At 41.3% G+C, this 25,498-nt stretch overlaps 1 protein-coding gene across 1 annotated transcript in view; it reads right to left on the bottom strand.

Moving 5' to 3' along the window:
• Slc2a13 (solute carrier family 2 member 13) overlaps positions 1 to 25,498 on the bottom strand; it is a 305,969-nt gene that overhangs the window by 123,491 nt on the left and 156,980 nt on the right. The window contains exon 4 of the mRNA XM_021183777.2: positions 24,818 to 24,926. Within this exon, the coding sequence (XP_021039436.1) occupies positions 24,818 to 24,926 (109 nt within the window). The remainder of the gene's footprint in view (positions 1 to 24,817; positions 24,927 to 25,498) is intronic.

Consider the following 25,498-nt stretch of genomic DNA (forward strand, 5'->3'; position numbering starts at 1 on the left):
GATATCTGATGTAGATAGCCTCTCATCAGTGCGGGAAAAGCCAGATAAAGACAGTGACGCAAGAGCATGGGGAGGAGCATGAAGTCTTCCAGGCTTTACTCAGAGACAACATAGGAGCACACCTAAACCATCACAGCGAGAGCCTGGGACACCCATGCCTTCTCCGCTGCCCCACTACTCGTTACACCCCTGCCATTGCAGTGCAAAGGAACACATGTTTGAAAAGCTTATTCTGTGCCAACAACCCATGAAAATTTTAGTCCCCTGTGCCACCGAGCCTATCGGCTGGCTTCCCCCTTGCTGTGGACCGCTTCCTCCCCCGGAAGCGCCTTCTGTTAAATAGAAGTCCTCTGCTTCTGCCGCGCCTCACTCATCTGTCCAAATGCTTGTTCTGAGACACAGCGACCTGGAAACTCTGGCAGAAGCAAATCTAACCTGTTACCTGCTAAAGTCGGGGAAATGCATCCTCTGGGCACAGACTATTTAAGCATTACTTACTTTGACTCCTAAAACAAAAGTCATTCGGAAGAGATTTGGATAACGTTCAGAACACCCAATCGGTGAGAACTGTCCTTCAGAGTACTTGAACCGCCTTTTGAAAACAGTCATTCTTCACATTTAATAATTCTACTTGAAGACTGGAAATATTTTATGGAAAGTGACTGACAGCTATATTTAAAACAAACAAACAAACAAACAAACAAGCAAACAATTAATTGGGCTGTTGAGATGGCTCAGCAGGTAAGAGCACTGACTGCTCTTCCGAAGGTCCTGAGTTCAAATCCCAGCAACCACATGGTGGCTCACAACCATCTGTAATGATATCTGATGCCCTCTTCTGGTGTGTCTGAAGACAGCAACGATGTACTTATTTATAGTAATAAATCTAGAAACAAAACCCCCAGTAATTTCCCTTCAGTTAGTTTTCTTTTAGTAAACCACAGCTATATGAACGTCAGTCCTAAAAGCACAGAAAGATAAAAAAGCCCATGCAATAAGGTCCTTTATTATAGAGGTTTAAAATTCAAACAGAATATATATGACTAACATTTATAATAGTGTAGGCAGAGACCAGACTTCTAACACATGCAAGTATTAATACTTTGTCTATTAGTCTCTAGTATTTGGTTAACTTTTCACGGGTATTTTAATTCTCCTGCCAGCACTGACTGAGATAATAAACACATCTTTGATTGCCAAAGGGAATAGAATACTAATTTTAAATGTGAAGAGGGTTTTTTTTTTTTTTGAGGTTTAAGTTATGCAAGAAAAGCTCTTCTTGTGCCATTTGTTTGAGAAAAGATAGTTGATGAAGCCATCTCCCAGGTGAGCCTTGCATAATTTATATGGTACCTTTAGAAGTAAGGAGCTAGGCTTGCTCACAAATGAGGTGGTAATAGACCCTGAGCTAGGCATTTTACACAGACAAGATTCTATTCACGCCAAAGCACACAGTTCAGGTGTCCCAAGCTGTTGCCTCTGAATTCACTACCACCAGCTCCTTCAGATTTCACTCACAAAATGTCTCTATTACATTTTATGCATTTTACTGAGTATTTTCGAACCTTAAACATTATTTCTAACTTGGATTCTCACCATTAAAATTGTTTGCAGAATTCAAGGCTTCCTTCTAGGCACACAATGATGAGCACAGTTTAAAGAAGATTGGACTTGAAGAGTTATATAAACAAAAAGGTTTTCTGGAAATAGTATGGTGTTAATTAAAGTGGGTTCTTGATATTTCTTCCCAAAATCATTTAAGACATAAACTTAACAACAATGTAAGCTGGCTCAGGATTGCAGGACCCATTCAAGTTTAAGATATTACTTCAAACAGCATTTTCTATTATATGTGACCTAAATTAAACTAGAAATTGAATTACTTAACACTGAAATATTTAACAAGAATATTTTATTTACACAAACAAAAGAGTTTTTCAAAATTAAGTTTTTATGCAATCCTATATTAACCTTATAAAGTCCAGTTGTTGTTGTTGTTGTTGTTGTTGTTTAATCAATGCAAAAAGCAAGAGGAATTTATTGTTTCAGTGCACTGGGGTCATCCCTGACCCGAAGGAGAGTCGGTGACCCCCAGCACTAGTTCTGAGAGCTTTTAGGGGCAGAATAGAGCATCAGCAACTAGGCACAATATGATTGGCAGAACACTGGAGCCTTTAACCTGATTGGTCTTTAGGGAATGAGGTGACAAGGACTTCCCTTGTCTGAGGGTGAGCAAGGGTCAGTCCTGAGGAATGTGTCCCCATCCAAAGGTCCATTCCTGCCCTGTGGTCTGAGAAATGCTAATTAGCTTCTCCCTTCTGGAGGGGGGAGAGTGTTTCACAACCTTCCCAAAGTTCCTAGCCTGACCTTTTCACTCCCCCCTTTTCTTCGTGCATGCTTCAATCTTGAAGCTATTGTGGATAGTTATACAGCTCATATCCCTGGTCCTCTGCACTTAGCTCTTGATCTTTGGCTCAGGACCATCAACTGGACCATCACCCATGCTAGCTTTACTAAAAGCAGCTAAGCAATTTAGGATGTAAGGGTCAAAGGTCAGAAGCAGGAACAAAATGATCAGGGGTCTTAACAATGCAGAAATCAAGGTAGTAAACCATGAGAGCTGATAAACCAAGACTCAAACCAGCCCCGTCTCTGTTCTCTCTTCTGCCCTTCTCTCACCTTGACCATTGAATCTTTATCCCTGGCATGGTCTCCAGTATGTGCTTCTCGATGCTTTACACCCCAGGTAGAATAGAAGAGATGGTTGGCCCCCTAACACTGATGGGCCTGATATTGGCTTCTCCCATCTTGGGAATACACATATATGGGGGTTTCTTGCAGGACACTTCAATTTTGGGTGTCCACACCCTAAGTCTTACCCTCAAAGGCCACTTCTGGGACACTGTTTAGATTTACAAGTCCCTTGTCCCCCACATTCAGGCAATCCCTCCCCTGTGTCTCCAGGGCAGTGCCACCCCATAAGTCAAGGCCCACCACTTAATTACAGAGATCAAAGACAGGGTCCTGCCACCAGATACAGTGCAGGTAGTGTACCAAGCCACATCACCAGTGGCTGACAGCACCTGACAAGTTACCCTGGTAGGGTTGTGGGGGCTGCTGAGGTCAAGGTCGGAAGATACATCATAGTCTCATAGTTTTTCTGGCCTTGCAGAAGGGCATTGCTTGGGTGTCTGGCTGCCATCTAGTTGGTGTCAGGCACAGGTGCTGATCTGATGTGATCCCAGGCAGTTACTCCACCCTCTTTAACGGAGGTCAGGGTAGTCAGCAACACAGGAACGGCTCATTGCTTTTGAGTGTGTTCAGCACAATGTCTCTTAACATATATCCAATCTCCAGCTTGGTACTTTTGTGGAACCTCTGGGGTACAGACTCAGACTTTGACGAACAGGAAGACAAACAGGAACCGCGGTAAAAGCTTGAGACTTCCGATTCACCGGTCCAGTGTGAATCGCTTCCCGGCCTATGCACCAAATGTAAGACTCCAGGGAACCTTAGCTTTCCGGGAACCCCCTGAGTGAACCACGTGGAGCCAGGGTAGATGCAAAAAGCAAGAGGAATGTATTGTTCCAGTGCACTGGGGTCATCCCAGACCCAAAGGAGAGGCGGCGACCTTAAGTCCAGTTTCTAAACAGTAAAAGTTTTCATAGAGGTTTCCTTCCTTTTATCTCACCTGTATGACTGTTTTGCCTGTATTTACGGACCGAGCCTCTTGTGCATGTCCTTCTGGAGATTCCAGAAGAAAGTGTCAGATTTCCAGGAACTGGGTTCGGATTTTACACATGGTTGTGAGTTACCATGTGAGTGCTAGAAATGGAACATAGAGCAACCAGTGTTCTTAACCCCTGAACCATCTCTTTAGTCACCAAGTAGCTTTCCTTTCTTCTTCTTTTTTTCTTCTTCTTCCTTCTTCTTCTTCTTCTTCTTCTTCTTCTTCTTCTTCTTCTTCTTCTTCTTCTTCTTCTTCTTCTTCTTCTTCTTCTTCTTCTTCTTCTTCTNCTTCTTCTCCTTCTTCTCCTTCTTCTCCTTCTTCTCCTTCTCCTCCTTCTCCTCCTTCTCCTTCTTCTCCTCCTCCTCCTCCTTCATCTTTAATGTGACATGAGGAGTTTCTTTTCCAGTTCTATTCGTTGTTTTCAGTTTTAAGAGGTACTTATAAAAGTTTAAGGATATACTTTTAATAATTTTACAAATTCTTTAAGCTTCACTAAAATCAAAGTAGTAGGCCAGACATAAAAGTTTATTTATTTCTATCTGTAACCATCTCTGGAAAAAGTGCTGAAATTTCTGGAGTATAAAGAGCCAAGAACAAGTAAGCTTTAAGTTAAATGAATACATAAATATTGAGTAGAAATTAAATAGTACAAATAATCATAAATTTCACAACAAATGTTCATGTTATAAAAATAAATTTTCTTTCCTTTTCTCTTTCCTTTTTTTTTCTTTTTTCTTTTTGGTTTTTTGAGACAGGGTTTCTCTGTATAACCCTAGCTATCCTGAACTCATTCTGTAGACCAGGCTGACCTCGAATTCAGAAATCTGGCCTGCCTCTGCCTCTCAAGTGCTGGGATTAAAGGCGTGTGCCACCACTGCTCAACTTAAATTTTCAATATGAAGAGTTTGGTATGTTTTTAAAATTTCATTACTTAAGTTAGTTGGACTCTTTCTTGTATCAACATTATCCCCCAAAATAGGAAAAAAAAGACCTTGTCAGAATTACATCTCATAATAAATGATAACAACTACAATAGTTTACATATACTGTGGTCTAATTCTAGGTTATAGATTGAGAGATAAAATGGAGCCAAGATACTGCATTCTCCACAGAACAGAGAGTTTACAAAGAACTCAGAAGCTTTCAGATAATGTTGTAGAACTAACTTCTAAGATATAAAACGTCCAGGTAAGCTTGGCAGTTTTATATACTCACTAAGGGGGTTGTTGACCAAATTTGAACAGTAATTCAGAAAAGTCTAGGACAGTAGGTGGTCATTGGCTTAGCACAGTGGAACTAAACCCAGCTAAAAACAAAGGAGCCAACATGGAGTAGCCTTGATTACATGTTAGACTTTGGAAAGGCTCAGAGCTAAGAGGTCCTATATAGGGACACTGTGAAACAGAACCTAAAGCCATTTTGCAAAAAAATAAAAATAAAAAATAAATAAATACCCCCAAACTCCCCCCAAAACAAACAAACAAGCAAACAAACAACCAACCATTGATTCTTTACACAGACCACAAGACAGCTTAATGCAGGATATACAAGAAAAAAGCCTGGCACCCCTATGCCTTTTCTGTGTCTCATGCCTCTTTACCTCTGCAGGATGGCATGTTGGCATGTCAATCACTCAAGGAAGGTCTTGCTCCTTATCCCTTCTAGGACTGAAGGCACACAACAAAGTCACAGTCCTAAACCTGCAAGCACCTTGCATTCCAGAAAGGGCAAACTTTGTAGGACACACTGCTCCACTGGTGACCTTAATTACCCCTGAGGGTAAGGCCACTTTCTGGGACAAAAACAAAATCAGGTGCTTAGAATCCGATTGATTCCCTTCGGGATAACCAGGTAGAAACGTCTCTGGACCACCACACAGAACCAGAACAATGAGCAAGCAACCATACCCTCACCAGGCTGCTTACTGTACATATGGCTTGTTTCTTTGTGCCCATTCAACCTGTGTTGAAAGTTACAGCTCATCTCAGTACTGCAAAGACACGCCTTTAATTTATTCTCTAGGGTGGCCACAGTAGGTAAATCTGCTTTTTTACTGATACTCATCTTTTTAACTGGAGTCCTGGGCATGAGAAGTTGAGTTGAGTCATGTCTGACCGGCTGGAGCTGCTGAAGCCTAGGATTTTGCCTCCATAACTCTGTTTACAAGACGATCACACCCATAGATTCTTGGGGCATTCTGTGTACTACTTACCAGTCTCTAAGGTTACTAATACCCCTTTCCCATATCCTGGGAATACACAGGTTTCCTATGTACATATTTAAAGACCAAGTCTATAGGCTCATATGATGAGAGCAGAGTTATATGAGAAAATTTAGAAACACTAAAAAGATAAAAGTTAAAACCTTTTAAGAGAAATTAGCATCCAGCAAACAGGGAACCTAACAGGAAAGGTATCAAGAGAATTGTCATAGTGGTCAAAGGGAAGGACCTCAGCACAGCAGACAACAGGAGAGATGAGCACTCAAGAATGGCATCCACCAGGCAAGAAAGGCTATACAGTGACTGTCCCATCCGGGGATCCATCTCATATACAGTTACCAAACCCAGACACTATTGTGGATGCCAACAAGTGCTTGCTGACAGGAGCCTGATGTAGCTGTCTCCTGAGAGGCTCTACCAGTGCCTGACAAATACAGAAGAGGATGCTCACAGCCATCCATTGGACTGAGCACAGGGTCACCAATGGAGAGGAGGTAGAGAAAGGACCCAAGGAGATGAAGGGGTTTGCAGCCCCATAGGAGGAACATCAATATGAAATAACCAGTAACCCCAGAACTCCCAGGGACTAAACCACCAACCAAAGAATACATATGGAGGGACTCAAGACTCTGCAGAGGATGGCCTTGTGGGACATCAATGAGAGGTGAGGCCCTCGGTCCTGTGAAGGCACGATTCCCCAGTGTAGGGGAATGTCAGGACAGGGAAACAGGAGTGGGTGGGTTGGTGAGCAGAGTGAGGAGGGATGGGATAGCTTTTTTTTTTAGAGGAAATGAGGAACGGGGATAAAATTTGAAATGTAATAAAGAAAATATCTAATAATTTAAAAAAAAAAGGAAATAAAAAATGGCCTCCAGGCAAAGGGATGGGCTAACCATTGAATTCTCTGGACAGTTTCCTGAAGTCCTACATTCAGCTTCTCCTTAGGCTGGACCTCAGAGAAGGCTGAAGCCTGAGCAGTCAGTCCATGTACAGAAGGAATTAGCATGAGACATGTCCAATACCGAGGAATTTTCAGAATGTGGTGACTCTACAGAAGAGAAGAAAATGTCCAGAGAATCTGTCAGCAGCTGACAGGCCAGCCTGTGGGGGGCAGGAAGGCGGTGTGGTGGGGAGGTGAGAAGGTGCACAGGTTTTGAAGAGAAGGAGAGCAGACACTGGGCACCTGGTGAACCACTGCACAAAGACGTTCCGTTGAGCAATCATTCCATAGCTACAGCAATAAAGACAGTCATCACCTTAGTTACCACCACCTAAAGCTTGAGAAGCAACTTTAGGAGGGTCCGATAAACATGTGAATGGGAGGTGCTCAAAGTGTGTCACCTATGACTGAAAATATAGAACGTCAAAGGGAGAGAACAACCTAGCTAGAAATGCTATTGATTTAACAAATAAAGACGCTGACGATGAAAGAAATGTTAATTACGAAATAAAAGCAAATGCCCTGTGGAAGGCGGAACGTGAATCTGGAGAAATCATTTGAAATGAAGGGGCAGGGTTGCTGCTTTCGAGAGTAAGATCACAGTCGCTGGACTTGTGTGACTGTAATAAAAACAAGAACATGGGTAGTCATACAACCAACACACGTAACTACACAGACACACTTAGGCAAACTTGCTTCCTTACATCTTGGTAGATAAATCCTCAGGTCCCCGACTGATCTGAGCATACACTAGCATCAAAACAAGTAGCTGGCCCCACATAACCTGAGCTGGTAACAGAACTCAAATAAACAACAGTTCACCTCGGGCCTTCTCGCTAGCGTGTCTTAAGAGACACTGCATTTCTATATTCTATATGAGCCATTATAGGAAGCAATGGTTACATCAGTGTTTCTGATTTAGGAATTACCTGGAGTTTGAAATATATTCATGGCAGAAGTTATTTATGTATTGCTGTGTAGCAGTTTTCTCCAAAATTAGAACCTTCTAGCAAGGAGGTAAATACCTTAAAACATGGCGAATGAGAAGGGAGGTCAAACAGCAGGGTGTTTCAAATGATGTGTGTGTGTGTGTGTAGATAAAACAACAACGTTTGTAAATGATATGTCGATGTGTATGTGTGTGTAGGTAAAACAGCAGGGTGTTTTAAATGTGTTAGTGTGTGTGTGTGTGTGTGTGTGTGTAGGTAAAACACCAAGGTTTTTAAATGATGTGTTGGTGTGTGTGTGTGTGTGTGTGTGTGTAGGTAAAACAACAAGGTTTTCAAATGATGTGTTGATGTGTGTATAAGTAAAACTGGCAAGGTTTTTAAATGATGTGTTGATGTGTAGATGTGTGTGTGTAGGTAAAAGAGTAGAGTGTTTTAAATTATGTGTGTGTGCATGTGCGTGTGTGTGTGTGTGTGTGTGTGTGTGTGTGTGTGTAACATTCTTTTATGCAGGCAAGCTTCTTAAATTTAGGAAGTCCATTAAACTGGTCAAATTCACTAGGCTTCTCCTCCTCCACAGGTAGATAAAAGCAATGAAAAGTGCAGAAAATCACTCTCAAGCAATTCAAGTTGTCTAGAAAAAAACTTCAGACAAGCCAAGCAGCTTGGAATAAAAAGCAGATACAAGCTGAACTGCCTGGGAGGGTTTTGACCAACTGAGTCACCTGAGAGGGATCCCATTGTTGATCTGCCTGAAGACTGCTCAGTGCTCTCCCAGTTCCCAGCTTTCCTGAGCTGTCACCTCTGCTGAGGCAGGCTTTGGTGGCATAGCTGTCACCGTTTCTGTTCTTGTAAGTAACTCCTCACCCACATTCCTCCAAGTAACCCCATTAAAACTCATCTCCAAAACACATGAAACTCAAGAAGAACGAAGACCAAAATGTGGACACTATGCCCATCCTTAGAATTGGGGACAAAACACCCATGGAAGGAGTTACAGAGACAAAGTTTGGAGCTGAGACGAAAGGATGGACCATCTAGAGACTGCCATACCCGGGGATCCATCCCACAATCAGCCTCCAAACGCTGACACCATTGCATATGCTAGCAAGATTTTGCTGAAAGGACCCTGATATAGCTGTCTCTTGTGAGGCTATGCCGGGGCCTAGCAAACACAGAAGTGGATGCTCACAGTCAGCTATTGAATGGATCACAGGGCCCCCAATGGAGGAGCTAGAGAAAGTACCCAAGAGCTAAAGGGATCTGCAACCCTATAGGTGGAACAACATTATGAACTAACCAGTACCCNGGNGCTCTTGACTCTAGCTGCATATGTATCANAAGATGGCCTAGTNGGCCATCACTGGNAAGAGAGGCCCATTGGACACACAAACTTTATATGCCCCAGTACAGGGGAACGCCAGGGCCAAAAAGTGGGAGTGGGTGGGTAGGGGAGTGNGTGNGGGGGGGAGGGTATGGGGAACTTTCAGGATAGCATTTGAAATTTGAAATGTATATAAAGAAAATATCTAATAAAAATAGTTACACACACACACACACACACAAAACCTCATCGGTTCAGTGACTGGGACCTTTGGTGGCATCTGCACTTCAGTCTGCCATCATCTCCCTATCTGAATAGTATTTGCCCACGTCTCCTCAGAAACCATGTCACACAACATATACAGAGAATCATGATGAGACCAAGAGGAGCAGGTCTATGCTATCAGGACTACTTTAAGCAGTATCTAACCCATTTTCCCTCCCGAGAGCAAATGACCACATATGATCAGGGTCCTCATGACTACAACACAGTGTGCTTGCTGATGTCACCGTTGGTGCCATCCTACTAATAATGTCCACTTACTCGTGGCTAGGCTCTGGTACATGTACTAAGGAGCTCTGGCATGAGAAGAAAATACAGGTTGAATGCTGAGTTCTATCTTTGAAGAATATCTCCTCTTGTCATCTTGAGAGAGCCATGCCATTCTTACTGGCAAAAGGTTCTCAATTCCCAACTCGATTTGGAACCCAGTTCTTTAAGTCTATTACAAAATAGCCAATTAATTGGTTGGGAGCAGACTCTTAAAATTAGGGTAAGATACTCTCCCAAATAGTCAATCAGTAGGTTAAGGGCAGACTGTAACAATTAGGGTAAGATAACTCTCCCACAACAATTTTTAGAATATCCACAATTTTAAATTCTTATATGTTTGTTCGTTTGTATTTTATACTAATTACTAAAACATTATGAGAGCTTAAGTTTATTATACATGAAATATGTCCATTTTACTCAGGTCTATGGATCCAGGCTTTACTTTGTCACTCATGTAGCTATCCTACGTGATCTTTACCAATTGTGACAAAGTTGTATTTTCTTATAAACTAAAAACAGTCCGTGTGCAATGCAGGTCAGCAATCCCATTTGTTCTCTTTCTGTACAAAACAACAGAATAGACCAAAAGGCAATTTCCACCCTTTCTTCCATCTTGCTTTCAATTTAACAGTTCAGGACGATGAATAGTACGCAAGTATGATACAGATTTCCCCTTGTATTACTTCCGTAGAGAAGGAATTTATCTCAGTTGTAAATCAGTTTACTGAGGACGGAATAAAGTCGGGCTGCTAAGTAAAGGGATAATGCAGTATGAGCACACATTCTTTAATGACCAAAACAATTTGAAAATTAACAGAGGCAGTATTTAAAATGACCTTCCAAACACTTCAATTCCTATCTTCTAAAATCTCTGCAAAATCTTACCATACATAAAAAGAAAACAAAATCAGCCATTGGAGGTGACCAAAGACATCTGCTTACAGGAAACAGAAACAGAAGGGAGCTGTGCTGGCTGCACTGGCGTTTCCTGACTGACCATCCACAGTGTGTGTTAGACATGGGCCATCCTGACCATCCACAGTGTGTGTTAGACATGGGCTATCCTGACCATCCACAGTGTGTGGACAGAGATCAGCAGTGTGGTTGAAAAGTCCTGCTCTGAGAACTAATGAACATATTCACAAACAGGTCAATCCCAGTGAGGCAGCAACAGTTAATTCCAGACATTTAGGATATACCCCCTTTTTTTTATTTCTAGATCTTTACCGCTCCAACCAACCCATGCCTGCAAGGCCTCTGCCTCCTCTCCTGTCTCCTCTAGTTGGCTGGCTTCCAGATGTTTTCTCTTTTCTGTATGTGTCCTTTCTAAGTCAATATGCACAGAGAAACTAGATGGTGTCTTTAAACCATCAAGAAGAACATAGCCCGCTAGTACAAACTTTAAATTAGCCCAATACTGCGTAGTGCACCGAATCATCTCCTCCTTGACCCCCTCCATTTCCATCACCATGACCACCCTCAAGGGCTTCATTCTCTTTTCCCCTCTGTTCTTCCTGCCTGGAAAGATTGACTTCTTTCTCAATGACTCTAGTTGGTTCCCTGTCCCTTTCTACCGGAACTTAAATGTTCTACAAACAGCGGCACATAAACTTGAGTGTTAAGAGTGTGTAGCAGAAGATGGCCTAGTCGGCCATCATTGGGAAGAGAGGCCCCTAGGTCTTGCAAACTTTAAATGCCCCAGTACAGGGGAACGCCAGGGCCAAGAAGTGGGAGTGGGTGGGTAGGGGAGCGGGGGGGGGGGAGGGTATAGGNAACTTTNGGGATAGCATTTGAAATGTAAATAAAGAAAATATCTAATAAAAAAAAGAGTGGACAAGACATCTGCTCCAGGTGTGTAATTAACTCATCAGTAAACAAGATGAAGTTTGACCCTGTCTAGGTCTCTCTATTGCCTCATGAAATCACAGTATAGCTGGCGATATTCCAGGACACTAGAGTACACACTAGGGTACATTAAACATGCCTCAGGTACAACTAAGATATTATCAGGCAACCCCATGTTTAGCTACAAATGGTTATTAAAGTGGGTGTGACAAAGCAATATTATGAAAACGACTCTTAGGTTCTAAGATTGTAACTTTTACTGGACTTCACAGTCAAAGAAAATAATGCAGCTTGAGGTCCATTAAGACTGCTGTCCTAGTATGTATCCACCCTAACCTGTCAATAAGAAAACAATTAACCTTACTTGCCTTGAACTTCCCATGTAATCAACCTTTACATCCTAAATTAATGTACTGCTGTAATTTTAAAATTATGGTCTCAGCCATGCCTGTCCCAGGAAAAAACCATGTATCGTTTACTAAAAGCAGCAAATACAGACATTGGGAGCAATCTTTAAAAATTAATATCCACTTTAAGCTTCGAATGCAACATTGAACACTGACTGATAAACAATGATATCTGTAATCTGGGTCAGTGGGGGGTCAGTCAAGGTCAATGAGTTAATTCCTTATAGAGCTCTGTTAAGATTCCTGTCAAGTATCCCTCATTCTTTCCATGTGTGATATCTGTACTGTGAATCAAGGAGAGGGCAAAGCTCTTTGCACAGACACACAGTTACATAACCCACATACAGTCACATGGACAGAGGCAGACACAGGAACACACTTCTAAGACAGCATCCAGGTGTTAGTCCTCAAACCCAGGACAAATGTCTGAGATGCCTATTGCCATATCAAAGTAGATGCTGGCCACTAGGTTCTCCCAGCATCCCTCAGTCCCTGCCTGTTACACAGTCCTGAATGGCACACCCCACTCCCTACCAGAAACTTCTCCAGTCCAGGAGCCTGGTTTCTCTTCCTGCAATGACTCTTCCCTATATAATCCAGCCATTTTGGCTATGGACTTTTGTCCCTTTGGCCTCTTGGTTTCCTGGTTCTTCCCTCTCCCTTCCCCTTCTCATACGGCCCAGCTTAGTCTGCTTTTCACGTCTACTCTGGATCCTCGAAGATGTCTCTGCCTGTGGCATTTACCATAAACTTTCTCCTTCACCATGCGAGCAGCGGTCATGTCTTCCTTTTTATTCTCTCTCTCTCTCTCTCTCTCTCTCTCTCTCTCTCTCTCTCTCTCTCTCTCTCTCCCTCTCTCCACTCATAAGGTAGGTACAGATTCCAACTCATATAATACACAGAGGACAGGAGACATTGAGCATGAAGAATAGAATTTAAATCTGGGCTCAATCTTAGTTAAATGACACCAAGAAGAGCGTCTTGATTTTTTTTTCTTTAATGTGACATCGACACATTATTGGTGGCTTGGAGTTTATTATTTGTGCATTGAAATCAACAAATACGCTGGTTATATTATGTAATACCAACACTAAGGGGCTTAAGGCAGGAGACTTTCCATGAATTCTTGGCCATGCTGGGCTGTAGAGTGATATCCCAAGGTGAAGAGCAAAGAGTGCTTGGGAGGTGTCAGAATGACAGCCTCATCCTTTTAGCCCCAGTGACTTCTTTTTAAATGAAGGGATGGTACTGAGTGGTGAAAAACAATTATGATTGTCCATAGCTACTGTCATTACAACAGAACCCTACTCCCAATCCTAAAGTCCCAATCCTAAATCCTAAAATCTTACTGTCAATGCTTACCTCAAGCCGGCTGTCGACAGAACATAGAGCAAGTTCTAAGTAGAATATTCACTACAAGTTGATTACTCAGGACAGTGGCACAAATGAAAGGACAAAGGGAAACAGGCCATAGACAGCAGCAGGGATCGTGGGAATGAGAAGGGATTCACACCAGCTCCAAAACACAATGCTCACTCTTGGAATCTGAACATTAATGTGGAAGTCAACAAACTCTAGAGAAAACATGCACACGGGTCAAATTCCATCCTTGAAACAGCCTTCAATAACTGGTTAGATCCATTAAACTTCCTCTGAACAGGAGTTCGAGGGTAGCCTTAAACTGGGGTGGGGGATCTATGAAGAAATCTAGAGGAGAAAGTCACTAGTTCTACGCAAAAAGCTAAAGTTAAAGCTGTACACTTAATAGACTGTAAGATTTCTATTCTTCTGGCACTTGGGATTTCTCAATAAGTAGAAACTGAATTCCTTTATATTTGCTTCTCTCTATTTTAATCCATCCACTGAACTATAAATTCCCCAGAATGAATGGTGTTCTAACAAGAGTCACTCTTCGCCTTCTCCCTGCTGTGGATGACATGTTATTGGGCTGTGTTTCTCAGTGAAGAACAGCTTAATAACACCTGGAATCCTGAAATTCTATCAGCACAGGAAGCATAATCATGAACCTGAAAGGCTGACTTGGAAGCTGTTTGGAAGTCCCGAGAAGGAAGGAGCCAAGAGGTATGACTTTGGGAATGTTTTAACAAGAGGGTGCTGCAATACAACCCCATGCCTTAGGCTCAGGGAGCACTGTGGAAGAGGTAAGAGAAGATGGAAAGATTGTAAAAGCCAGAGGCACAAGGAGCTTACTGTGAGATTATGTCTCCTAGGAAGCTTAGATGCTATACCCATGAAGTTCACCAACATGACTAGACAGGAGCCCAAACCTTAGTTAGACAAGGACAACAGGAACTGACGGATACCATGGAGGTGGGTGTTGAGTCTAGGAGGCCTCCACTCTACACAAAGAACTACCAGTAATTAACCATTGCCAAGAGCAGGAGACATGGTCTTCCCCAGGGGAAAGCAAACCAATTGGCTACTCAATGCCAAATAGTCAGTCCTGAAAACATACATACAATTAATGTTATACATACTCAGCAAATTGTACATATGTATTTAGGTGAGTGTGTGTGTGTGGTGTGTGTAACGTCATTTAATGAAAAAGAGGCCAGAAATTTGAAAAAGAACAAGAGGGTTTGGAGAAAAGAAAAGGAAGGGCGAAATTATGTAATTATAATTGAACCACAAAATATAAAAGAATTGTTTTTAAAACAATTTTAAATAAGTGTAAGGATCAGTATCCCTGAGAGAATTTTCTACAGTTAGATGGCCGTCAGACAGTCAGCCTATTGTAGAGGCTCTGACTAAGAATATTTTCAAGGTTGTGGTGGCACTGTGGCCAAGTATGAGCTAAAGCACACCAGGCTCCCCAATGATAATGCACGCACAGCCATGGAAGGGAGGGCACCACGTCACAGGACCCAGAGGTGGGGCAAGCGCCTCTCCAGCTTCCCTTTCCACTTTCCCCAAGACCATTTTCACTTCCTGCCTTTGTCCGATTCTAAGTGGCTAGGGTGTTTTTCAGATGCCCACCTCAAACTGGCCAGAGAGGTCTGCTTTTAGAACCTGAACAAGTGCACAGCATGTGCACAGGAAACAGGAAGTGATGGGGACACTTTGGTGATCCCGCAGTGAAGCCCTTCTGTTGTGAGCCATCATGTGATGGCCACAGGCCTGGTGCCTTTCCTCACAGCAGGCATGCCTGAGGAGGATGCAAGAGCCTCATGGGTCGGTCTCACAAACCTGGGATAAAGAGACATTTTCAATCATGACACCAAGAATGATGCTCATCTCCTTGTCTGTTAGTGTTAGAGTGCTATTTAGAGACAGGGGCTTTCCCCCATTCACCCTGCCTGCCAGAAACAGTAGAGAGAAGCTCACCCCACTTCAAATCAGCAACCTGGGATGTACAAATGTTCTTTCTTTTCTTCCTTTCCTTTAGTTTTCTCCACATGGACCACTATCTGGCTCTGCTTCTTTGGTCATGTTTCTTGACTATGGCTTTTGTTTTGTTTTGTTTTTAATACTAGGAGAGCTTGCTGAAAATAAATCAAAACTGGAACAGGTCCAGAAATATTTCACTTAAAAATTCAATTAATTAAATGTGATTAACTAATATAAATGACTCGTTTGAACCACAAGCTGCTTTGGCTTCACTCTAGATCAGGTCATAAGGCAAAGGTCTCAGCCTCAACACTGTGTTTGAAAACGTAAGAATTTTATGTCTGCAACATATGATACTCGAGATGCATGCAGTTTTAGTACTGGTTGAATATTCCCAGCTCAAACGTTTGAAATCTGAAATGCTAAGAAACCCACAACTTGCCCCCACAGGTGGAAAATTCTAGACACCACTTAACATGTTGTAGTGAAAACATAATTACTACTATCTCAAAAAAAAAATAACTGTAGGCTGTGTTCAAAGTGTGCACAAAAGATGAAGTTCATGTTTAGATTTGGGTCCTATCCCTAACATGTCTTATTTTATTTATGTGAACATACCCCAAAATTCAAATGAAATGCAAAGAAAAATAAAAACCTTGGGTCTCAAGCGATTTGAATGAGGGATACTGTATCTGCAGGTATTTGTCAAGTTAATACACACTAGAGTATTACCTGGCAGCTGATACTTAGTAAGTGCTTTCTGTTAACCCTTGTGTTACCACAGCATGTTTCCTAAAGGTCTCAATCATCTCTTGGAAATCCAAAGAAGACAGCTCTCTTTCAGATGAAGGTAGGACAGCTATGGAGGCAACCCAAACCTGCTCACTCAGTGTGGCTACTCACTCCAACCCACTGTCTTCTCTCACTAGATAACAGAAGAGCAAGGGGGGAGATGCAGCTGCGATGGAAGACAGGGGGCTTCAGAGATGGTTCAGTGGGGACTACACAAACATGGAGACTTGAGCAGCTACCTCCAGAACCACAACAATTAAAAGCTGGGCATGCTCTCATTCGTTTCTAGCCTTAGTGCTGGAAGATGGAGACAGGTTGGTTCTGGAGACCCACTGTTGGCCAGTCCAGCTGAAACAGGGAGCTCCCGGTTCACTGAGACACTCTGTCTCAAATGCAAGATGCGATTGAGCAACACATCCAACACTCACTGTCTTATAAAGGCAAGTGCATCCCCCCCCCACATACACACATCACATAACACACACACAAACACATGTGCATGCATACACATCTACGTACACACATGCATAAGACAATGAATCCAAGTAAGTTTCCCCACAGAGGATTTCTCTTTCCCTTATAGCATATTCAAAGGTTAAAATTTTGGATTGAGCAATTTTCTGTCTTCTTAAGGAGAAAAACAAACCCTCCCACCTTCCAGTGTCTGAGATGGACTGATTATGTTCATATAAGCACTTCAAAATGTAGATTGTTATTCTTTAGAAGGATCAAGCTATTAACAAACCCACACAGAACATGGCATACCTCTCTACCACCTGCCTTCTTCCTCAATGGCAGATGCATTCATACAAGAACATGTCTGCCTTTGTGGTAGGTAGGGGTGGCTCCTTTACCGATTGTCATACGTAAAATCTCTAAGACGAAAATCACCAGCATCATTACACTGTTGTGCCAGGAACCATTCGTGAACTCCAAAGACCAAGGGACCAATTCCAACGCTCTCCTTATTACAAGCTCGAGCTCGGGCCACATTACCATCTCTGACACAGCAGGATGGGGGGGCAGCCCTAAGCTTAGTTTAAGGCAAGCATTTATAGAGACAAAAAGAGGGTATCTAGCCTGGCACATAGCTGACTGGGGGGCCATTATGGCCTTTAACATAATTGGCTGCTGCTGGCAGTCAGACCATAAACTTAACTTCTGTTCTCCTCCTGATTGGTGGTTGTTGGGAAGTGAAGTGTCAGGGGCAGGCTTGTAACCTGGGGGTACAGATTTGGTGAGAAATAACCTGGAAACTGGTGTTAGACTAAGGTCTTGTTGTAGGGTAACCTGAAAACTGCTAGGTACTGGTCTGTTAACTTGAGTTCAACGTTAGGTCAGGTTTTCTAAGATGGGGTCTGAACCCAAAAGGTCTCTCAGCACTGTAGGTGTGTCATACTTTGTTGCACTAATCACTTTCCGCATTGTGTTCTCCGTTTAGCTTCCAAGACATGTGAGACAGCTCATTGGCTTATGAGACGGAGTCCATAGCTCTGCTACAGTGGCGAAGCCAGGACTGTGTTCCGCTGTTCCTCTTCTTCTGTGATTAGAGGAGAATAGTCTACATGCATTTTTGAATATCCATGCTTGAACTTATTACATAATCAGATGATACTAGAAAACTGGTTCTTCCCAAAGTTAAACATCAGGTCTAAAGTTCAGAGAAACAAGAAGTCCTCTGTTCAAAAGAGTTAAAGATGAGAAAATATGCTTTAGGATAAAAGAAAGCACCCTATCATGTAAGTCAGATATTCAGACCAACACACAGACATGAGTACAAACAGCAGAGATGACAGATGGTTTCCAGAAGGAAATTAACTCCATGACTGAGGTAGGATAATTATCAGGTGAAGAGGTAGAAATAATGCATCCCATGAGAGAGAAGAAACAGAAAACAACATAAGAAAACATGTTACTAAGCTTGTGTTCAAAACTGGTGGGAGAACTTTCTGTATTCTCCCCCATTTGAGTTTTGTGACCTTTTCTTGGTTAGAAAGAAATTATTTTAAATTTTAAATTCACAAAGACTTCAGGGTGAAGTTAAAACTTGTAAAAAAGAAATGTCAACTTCTATATTTTATTAAGTTTGGGCTCAACTGCTGAAGTGCAAAACCTACTTTACTTCTCATGTGGAAGAGAGAAACCAGAGGGGAAAATAATAATGAAATATCCATGAAACTGAACCCTGAATTAATAAAAAATTTCATTTAAAACAAGGGGGAATATAATTAATATTTCTAGCTAAATTTCACAAAGCTTAATTATTGAGCTACATTTCAGAGATTATTTTAAACTGGAAATAAAGTTTATGGAATATACTAAATCTTACGGATACTGTGAAAAAATACACACACACACACACACACACACACACTGCCATATATACCAAACACACATACAGATGAACACAAATGCACACACAGAGGCACATATACATGCACATACCCACATGCACACACAGGCACACACACATTTACTCAAACATACTGCACACACACATTACACATCCACATGTGCACGCACAGTAATACACATACACATGCATACATACATGTGCATATGTATATGCATGTACATGCACAGGTACACATACATACATACACATAGATATACACACTGGTACATATTCACATAGGTACACACACACATACTCAAACACAAACACACACACTCTACACAGACACACAAACTGATGTGAGAAAGCACATACACACACACAATACACACACACATATACACTTCATACACACATGTACACACACACACATACTATACACACAGACACACACAGTGATGTTAGAAAGCATATACACAATTTATACACACACACACACACACACTACACACACACACACACAAGGTTAGAAAGTGCAGGAGAAAACACACAGCATGAGAGTGGCTGACTTATCATGGAGGACACTCTGCACTACAGTCATCAATCATCACAGCGCTGACTTACAAGTTGCCTGGGCTCCAAATAGAAGTGTCAGAAGTATATAGAGAATCTCCAGTTATTAGCTCTATTGTACTGTTTTCGTGTCCAAATCTCTAGCTGCTAGCTAGGGACATCTTAGTAGCATCTTCAAGAATCTGAGTAGCTGCTTCACATGCAGTGAATATGGTCTAAGTTCAACCATCACTTAAAATGGTTTAAACCATTGCTTAAAGTAATGTAAAAATATTGTTATTTTTCAGGATTAAGAGTCAAATACATTCCGTGGCATATAATCGAGTTTATCACGTAGAGTTAAGGGTGAGTGAACCGCATTGTGAGTATTAATGGCACTCATAAATCTCAGGGAGAACCAGGACAGCAATAGCCCTTCGTCTCTAAGAAAAGACAAGGGATTTAGAAAAACAAATGTATAATTAAAGACTGCAAACACAATTGTCAGCACAATTTACACTGGATATTGCAAATGGATGAAGACAGTCATTACGTCCAGCGTTTGGAGGCACACTGGCATAAGTGGAAACCCATCCATTAGAATTGCCTCTGTGAGTTCTACTTAACAGAACTACCGAAAAAGGGAACACGTTCCCTTGCTTTCTGTGCTGTTAATCTTGTCCAGATTAATAAACAGATGTTTATAGATAGGGAATAAAGGGTGGTGGTGGAATCATGTAGGATATTCATACTGGGCTGTTAACTGCCTCTGTGTTATGTGAAACTCTGGGGTTTGCTTTGTTGCAGCCCTAGGCTGTACAAACACCGTGTAGGAAGAAAGATATATCTCAGCACGAAGGCAGGCTGGAGGAGTGAAATCCGAACACACCCAGACACGAGGCTCTGAGTGGCCCTTCAGAGGATCAAAAAGGCCAGAAAAAAAAAAGAAAAAAGAAAAAAGAAAAAAGAAAAAAAAGAAAGTAATGTTGGCGGAAGGAAATACCGAAAACAAAGGAAGTTGCAGTCTGACAGGTGTGGCCAATTAATGCCAAGTTCGTGAAGAATGTGAAGGCTGCCATCTACTAGGAACCTGGGTCCTAATTTTTGTTTAAATTAAAAAGTGTGTGTGTGTGTGTGTGTGTGTTGGGGGGTGTTTTGGGGTGGCTGGGCACATACATGCTGAGGTGTATATGGTGGGTGGGTAACTCAGTGGGACTGATCTTCTCCTTCCTTTATATGGCTTCCTTGGTTTCTTCAGCAAATGCCTCTACACATTGAGCTATCCTGCCAGCCCCGCTAATCTTTGTTATTAAAAACCATCTCAATCATTACACTCTTCTCAGATTATTACTAAATACCTAAGCATAGTAAGTAACTTTAAAGAATAATATCATCCGTTTCAAACAGAAATACTGTGACTAAATTTTACTGTAGAAAATACCTATTTTTCCACTGATCAACTCTAAGTAGCTGGAAGAAAAACTTCCACGACATGACTTTTAAAAAGATCTATATCCCTGAAAACAGGACTGTATTCTCTGTCTGTGAGATCACTCTGTGATGATGTGGTGAATGCTTTTGTACTTAACTGTGAGTGTGTTTAATGTGAATTTACATTGGCCTTTATAGACATTTGTGACAAAACAGTTCTTTTTTTCTACTTACATTTTTTATCATACAATATATTTTGACCATGTTTCCCCCTCCTCCAATTCCTCCCTGATCCTCCCAAACAAACTTCATGAGCTCTCTCTCTCTCTCTCTCTTTCTCTCTCCCACTCTAACCCCCTCAAAACAAATAATAAAATAAAATAAATTGAAAACCAAAATACCAAAACAAACAAAAAACAAACCTAAACAAAATGAAACAACACATACATACACACAAACAACAACAACCCCACCCCCTATGGAGTCCTTCAGTACTCAGGGATCTGTGTGTTAGCAGAACTGATGGGCATATGAATTCAGAGACCAGGGCAGGATGCCCAGGTCTAAAATGGTTCTTAACAATGAATGAAGCACACCAAATGGCCTGCAGATTCAGTCCACTTATCCCTCAACACATATGTAGTCAAAAGTAATAAATAGGGACGTTTTTGTCTTTCCTGCATCTCCAGATGATCCCTTCTCCTTTATATCCTGGCCCCATGTGCACGGCCATTATATTGTATCTTATTGGTGACCTTGTATTGCATGATAATGCACAGCCCTGAAAAGACGGCAGCAAACGCTTTCCCATAATCCCCGGCAGTATAAGCTTTCCCATAATCCCCGGCTGTGTAAACTTTCCCATAATCCCTGGCCCGGTTACTCAGCCATGCTTGGCTCCCTTGTCCAGTTCTGGGGCTTCTTCACCCAGTTTGCTGTTGTGTCCTCTCTGTTATTACTACGCACAGTTCACAGCTTCTCCCTTCGGTTCCTAGCTCTTTTTCTTCTTCTCTTTCCCTCTACCTTCTGCTTTGACTTCTCACTCTCTAAGGTTTGCCGATGCAGACAGTATCCCAGCCTTCTCTTCTCACACATCTTCTCCACCCTGATTTTTTCTCAGTTGATCTACTTCCCTCCCATCCTTAATCTCTGCAACTAATACTCTATCTAGCATGCACCATATTCCATATTATCCTTTTCTTTTTATCTTGCAAGAGTTACTAGTGTTAAAGGGGCCGCTGCTTTTCAGTTGGATAGTGTACTATTTGCAGGAGGGGCCTACCCAATGGTTTTAGAGAGGACTCAGCAGTTAAGAGCACTGGATGGCCATCTAGGGATTTACGTTTGATTCCCAGCACATATATGGTGGTTCATAACCATCTGTAACAGCAGTTGCAGGGGATTTAACACACTCTTCTGGTCTCTGAGGGCTCCATACACGTAAGTGGGGCATAGGCACACATGCAGGCAAAATACCTATACATGTAAAATAACAAAAAAATTAAAAATGTAAAAATGGGTACATCATTGCTGGGGGTGGGGGAATACCCAAGAAAATCCTCCAGCCTCTCAGAGGAGAAGGGGATGGGGGTGGAGGATGGACTATGTGAGAGGGGATTGGGAGTGGGGCAGTGATCAGGATATAAAGCAAAAAAATAAATACATTAACTAATGCAAAAATGGGCACATCATAGGTTCCATAGAAAGTTTTATGATCCTCAAGATGGCTGAAACAGTTTCTTATATCGTACCTGACATTACAAGAGAATGCAGCTAGAAACGAAACAGAGAAATGACAGGCTATGGACAAACTTGCAGAATGAATAATATCAGTGAACCATAGGTCAGAGGAATTAACAGGTACTAGAATATCCCTAGAATTGAGTGAAAATGAAAGCACAACCTTCCAAGCCTTATGGAATAAAGTAAGAACAATATTAAGATAATAATAATAAGTTCATAGCTATGGGGACCTGTATGGAAAAAAAATCAGAGAGCTTAAATAAATTGCTTAGCAATATATCTTCTGAACTTAAAAAGCAAGAACAAACCAAAACTCAAATTAGACAATGGAAAGAAATAAACATTAGGGCAGAAATGAATGAATTGAATGAATGCATGAATGAATGAATGAAGGAGTGAAAGAACCAGACAAAATACATGAGTCAATGAGAAAAGGAGTTGGTTCTTCAATAAGATAAACAAGGTCAGCAATGTTTAGTCAAATGAGCAAAGAATCAGAAAGCTTGCATTCACAAAGTAAGGGCTGTCAAGGGAGACATGACAACAGAGCCAGTAAAATTCAGAAAACCATTAGAGTATATTTTGAAAGCTTATATTTCATTAAATTGGAAAATGTAAAAGGATGCATTTCTAGATTTGCCAAAATTAAATAATCACAAAATATACAATTCAAGAAGGTCTCAAAGTAACAAGATTGAAGAATAAGAAAAGTTTCCCAACTAAAAAAATGCCTACTGCTAAATTCAACCAGATCTTTATAGGATAATTGACAATAATGATTCAAAAGCTATTTATTCTCTGAAAGAGAAAGGAAAAGGACACGCTAAACCACTTCTACAAAGCCAGTATTGCCCAAGTACCAAATTCAGAATTTGACATGACAGAAAAAAAAGAAAAGAAAATTACAGAACAATTGTCCTGATTTATAGTGATTCAAAAATAACCAATACAGTACTTACAAAAAGCATTCAAGTACACATCAAAAATTTCCCCATAATCAGGCCAGTTTCATCCCAGAGATACATGGATGGTTCAATACGTTCAAGTAAATACATGACGAATCACACAAATGGACTCAAGGACAGAAATCACACGATCATTTCTCTGTAAACTGCTAGAGGAAAAAGTATGGGAAATGCTTGGCAGTATCTGCACAGGCGAGCACTTTGTGGGGGCCAGTTGCTCAAGAAGAAAGACGTACAGTAGACAAATGAGACCCGATGATGTTAAAAAGCTCTACACTGGAAAGAAAACAGTTCGGTGCAGGGAGAACATACAGAATTGGAGAGGAGCTTTGCTAGTTGTATATCTGACAAAGAACTAGCATCTAGCATATACAACGAATTAAGAAAACTGAAGAAGAGGAGGAGGAGGAAGAAAAGGAAGAAGTAGAGGAGGAGAAAGAGGAGGAGGAAGAAGGGGAAGGGAAATGAGGAGGAGGAAGAAGAAGGGGAAGGGGAAGGGAAAGAAGGAAATGGAGGAGAGGGAAGGAGGAGGAGGAGAACAGACCAATCACAAATGGGATGATGATATGAACAGAAATTTTCAAAAAGTGAAATACAAATGGCCAACACATATGAAAAGAGTCTCAACTTTACCAGCCAGAGGAATGCACTTCCTGACATCACAATTGAAATTGCAATCATGAGAAAAACAACAATAATGAGAAAACCCTTGCATACAGCTGGGAGAAATGTGAGCTACTCCAGCCACCATCACAGAAGTCAGCATTGAGGTTTTACCGAAACTTACAATAGGACGCAACTATACCACTCCCCCAGAACTATAAGTCAATACGCCGCACAGTTACCTTACAGCAATGTTTACTGGATTGCACTATGGACAACAGCTAGGCTATGTAACTATCCCGGATGTTCATCAACAGAGGAATGGATAAATAAGACATCATTTATATACACAATGGAATTTGTTCAGCCATAAGAATAATGAGATTATATTGTTTGCAGGAAAATGAATACGATCAGAGATTATCATATTAAGTGAATTAACTGAATCTCAGAAAGACAAATATCACATTATTTCCCCATTTGTGAGTCCTAAATTTTATATAGGTACATTAAATCAAATACATACAGATGAAACGAAAGTAGACCCAAAGCTGTCTGGAAAACAAGGGAATATGGTCAAGAAAGGAATGCAGTGGATCCGAGGAAAGAATGTGCTCCTAAATCGTTGCACAGGTGCATAGAAATGTGCCCCGTGACAATAATAAACAAAGTCGCAAATATTAGCTTGGACTCTTTAAAAAGGACCAGGTTGAATAGTTACAAATCAAATGAAGCATATAGTAACAATAAAACTACCTCTAAATTCCAAGTGCTGGGTTTTGGGAGTCAGAGGCAGGCGGATTTCTGAGTTCAAGGCCAGCCTGGTCTACAGAGTGAGTTCCAGGACAGCCAGGGTTCACAGAGAAACCCTGTCTCGAAAAACAAAAAACAAAAAACCAACCAACCAACCAACCAAACAAACAAACAAACAAAAAAACCCACCACCACCAACAACAAAAGACATACTCAAAGGAGAAATCTTTGCATCTAATTGTGACAAAGCATCGAGAGATCTCTTTTGCCTTCCCGTGCAGATACTTCCTTCATGGTCTTTTCAAGAGAAAGCCAACAGGAATACGTACATGATAGTGTTGATGCCCGAGAGCTGCTGGAACATCTGTAAGCCACATCCCACAACTAACGCTCGGCGAGTTGGGGGGTAACTCAGCATTCTGCAGATTATAGGTCCAGCTGTTTGGATTTTTTTTTTTAGAAAAGAAAGAGAGAAAGACATAGCCATTACTTTTAGCCCTCATAGAAAATCTCTGTGAAATTAATACCACTGGACATTTTGAAATACGACTTTTAAAGAAAAATAGGAACAATGCATTCCTTCAAAAATCCACAGTTTTTAGTTGTAATTTCAAAAGTAACACCAGAGAATTCTGATAGCAACTCGTGGGTACTATTTAGACACACATAACTGAATCCGTCATACAATTATTCTTCCTTGAATTCTTTCCAGTTACAATTATTAATTATGCCTTTTGCTTTTCTACTTTTTCCACAATTAAATAGGAGTTAAAATATATTCATGCGGGGCCCTTTACAAAGTAAAAGGCCCCCTTGGCAAAAGCAACCACATGAAATAGCATTTCTTACAAAAGGAGGAGAGAGAGAGAGAGAGAAGAAGAAGAAGAAGAAGGAGGAGGAGGAGGAGGAGGAAGAGGAGGAGAAGAAGAAGAAGAAGAAGAAGAAGAAGAAGAAGAAGAAGAAGAAGAAGAAGAAGAAGAAGAAGAAGAAGAAGAAGAAGAAGAAGAAGA

This window comes from Mus caroli, chromosome 15 (assembly GCF_900094665.2).
Source record: "Mus caroli chromosome 15, CAROLI_EIJ_v1.1, whole genome shotgun sequence".
Lineage (NCBI taxonomy): Eukaryota > Metazoa > Chordata > Mammalia > Rodentia > Muridae > Mus > Mus caroli.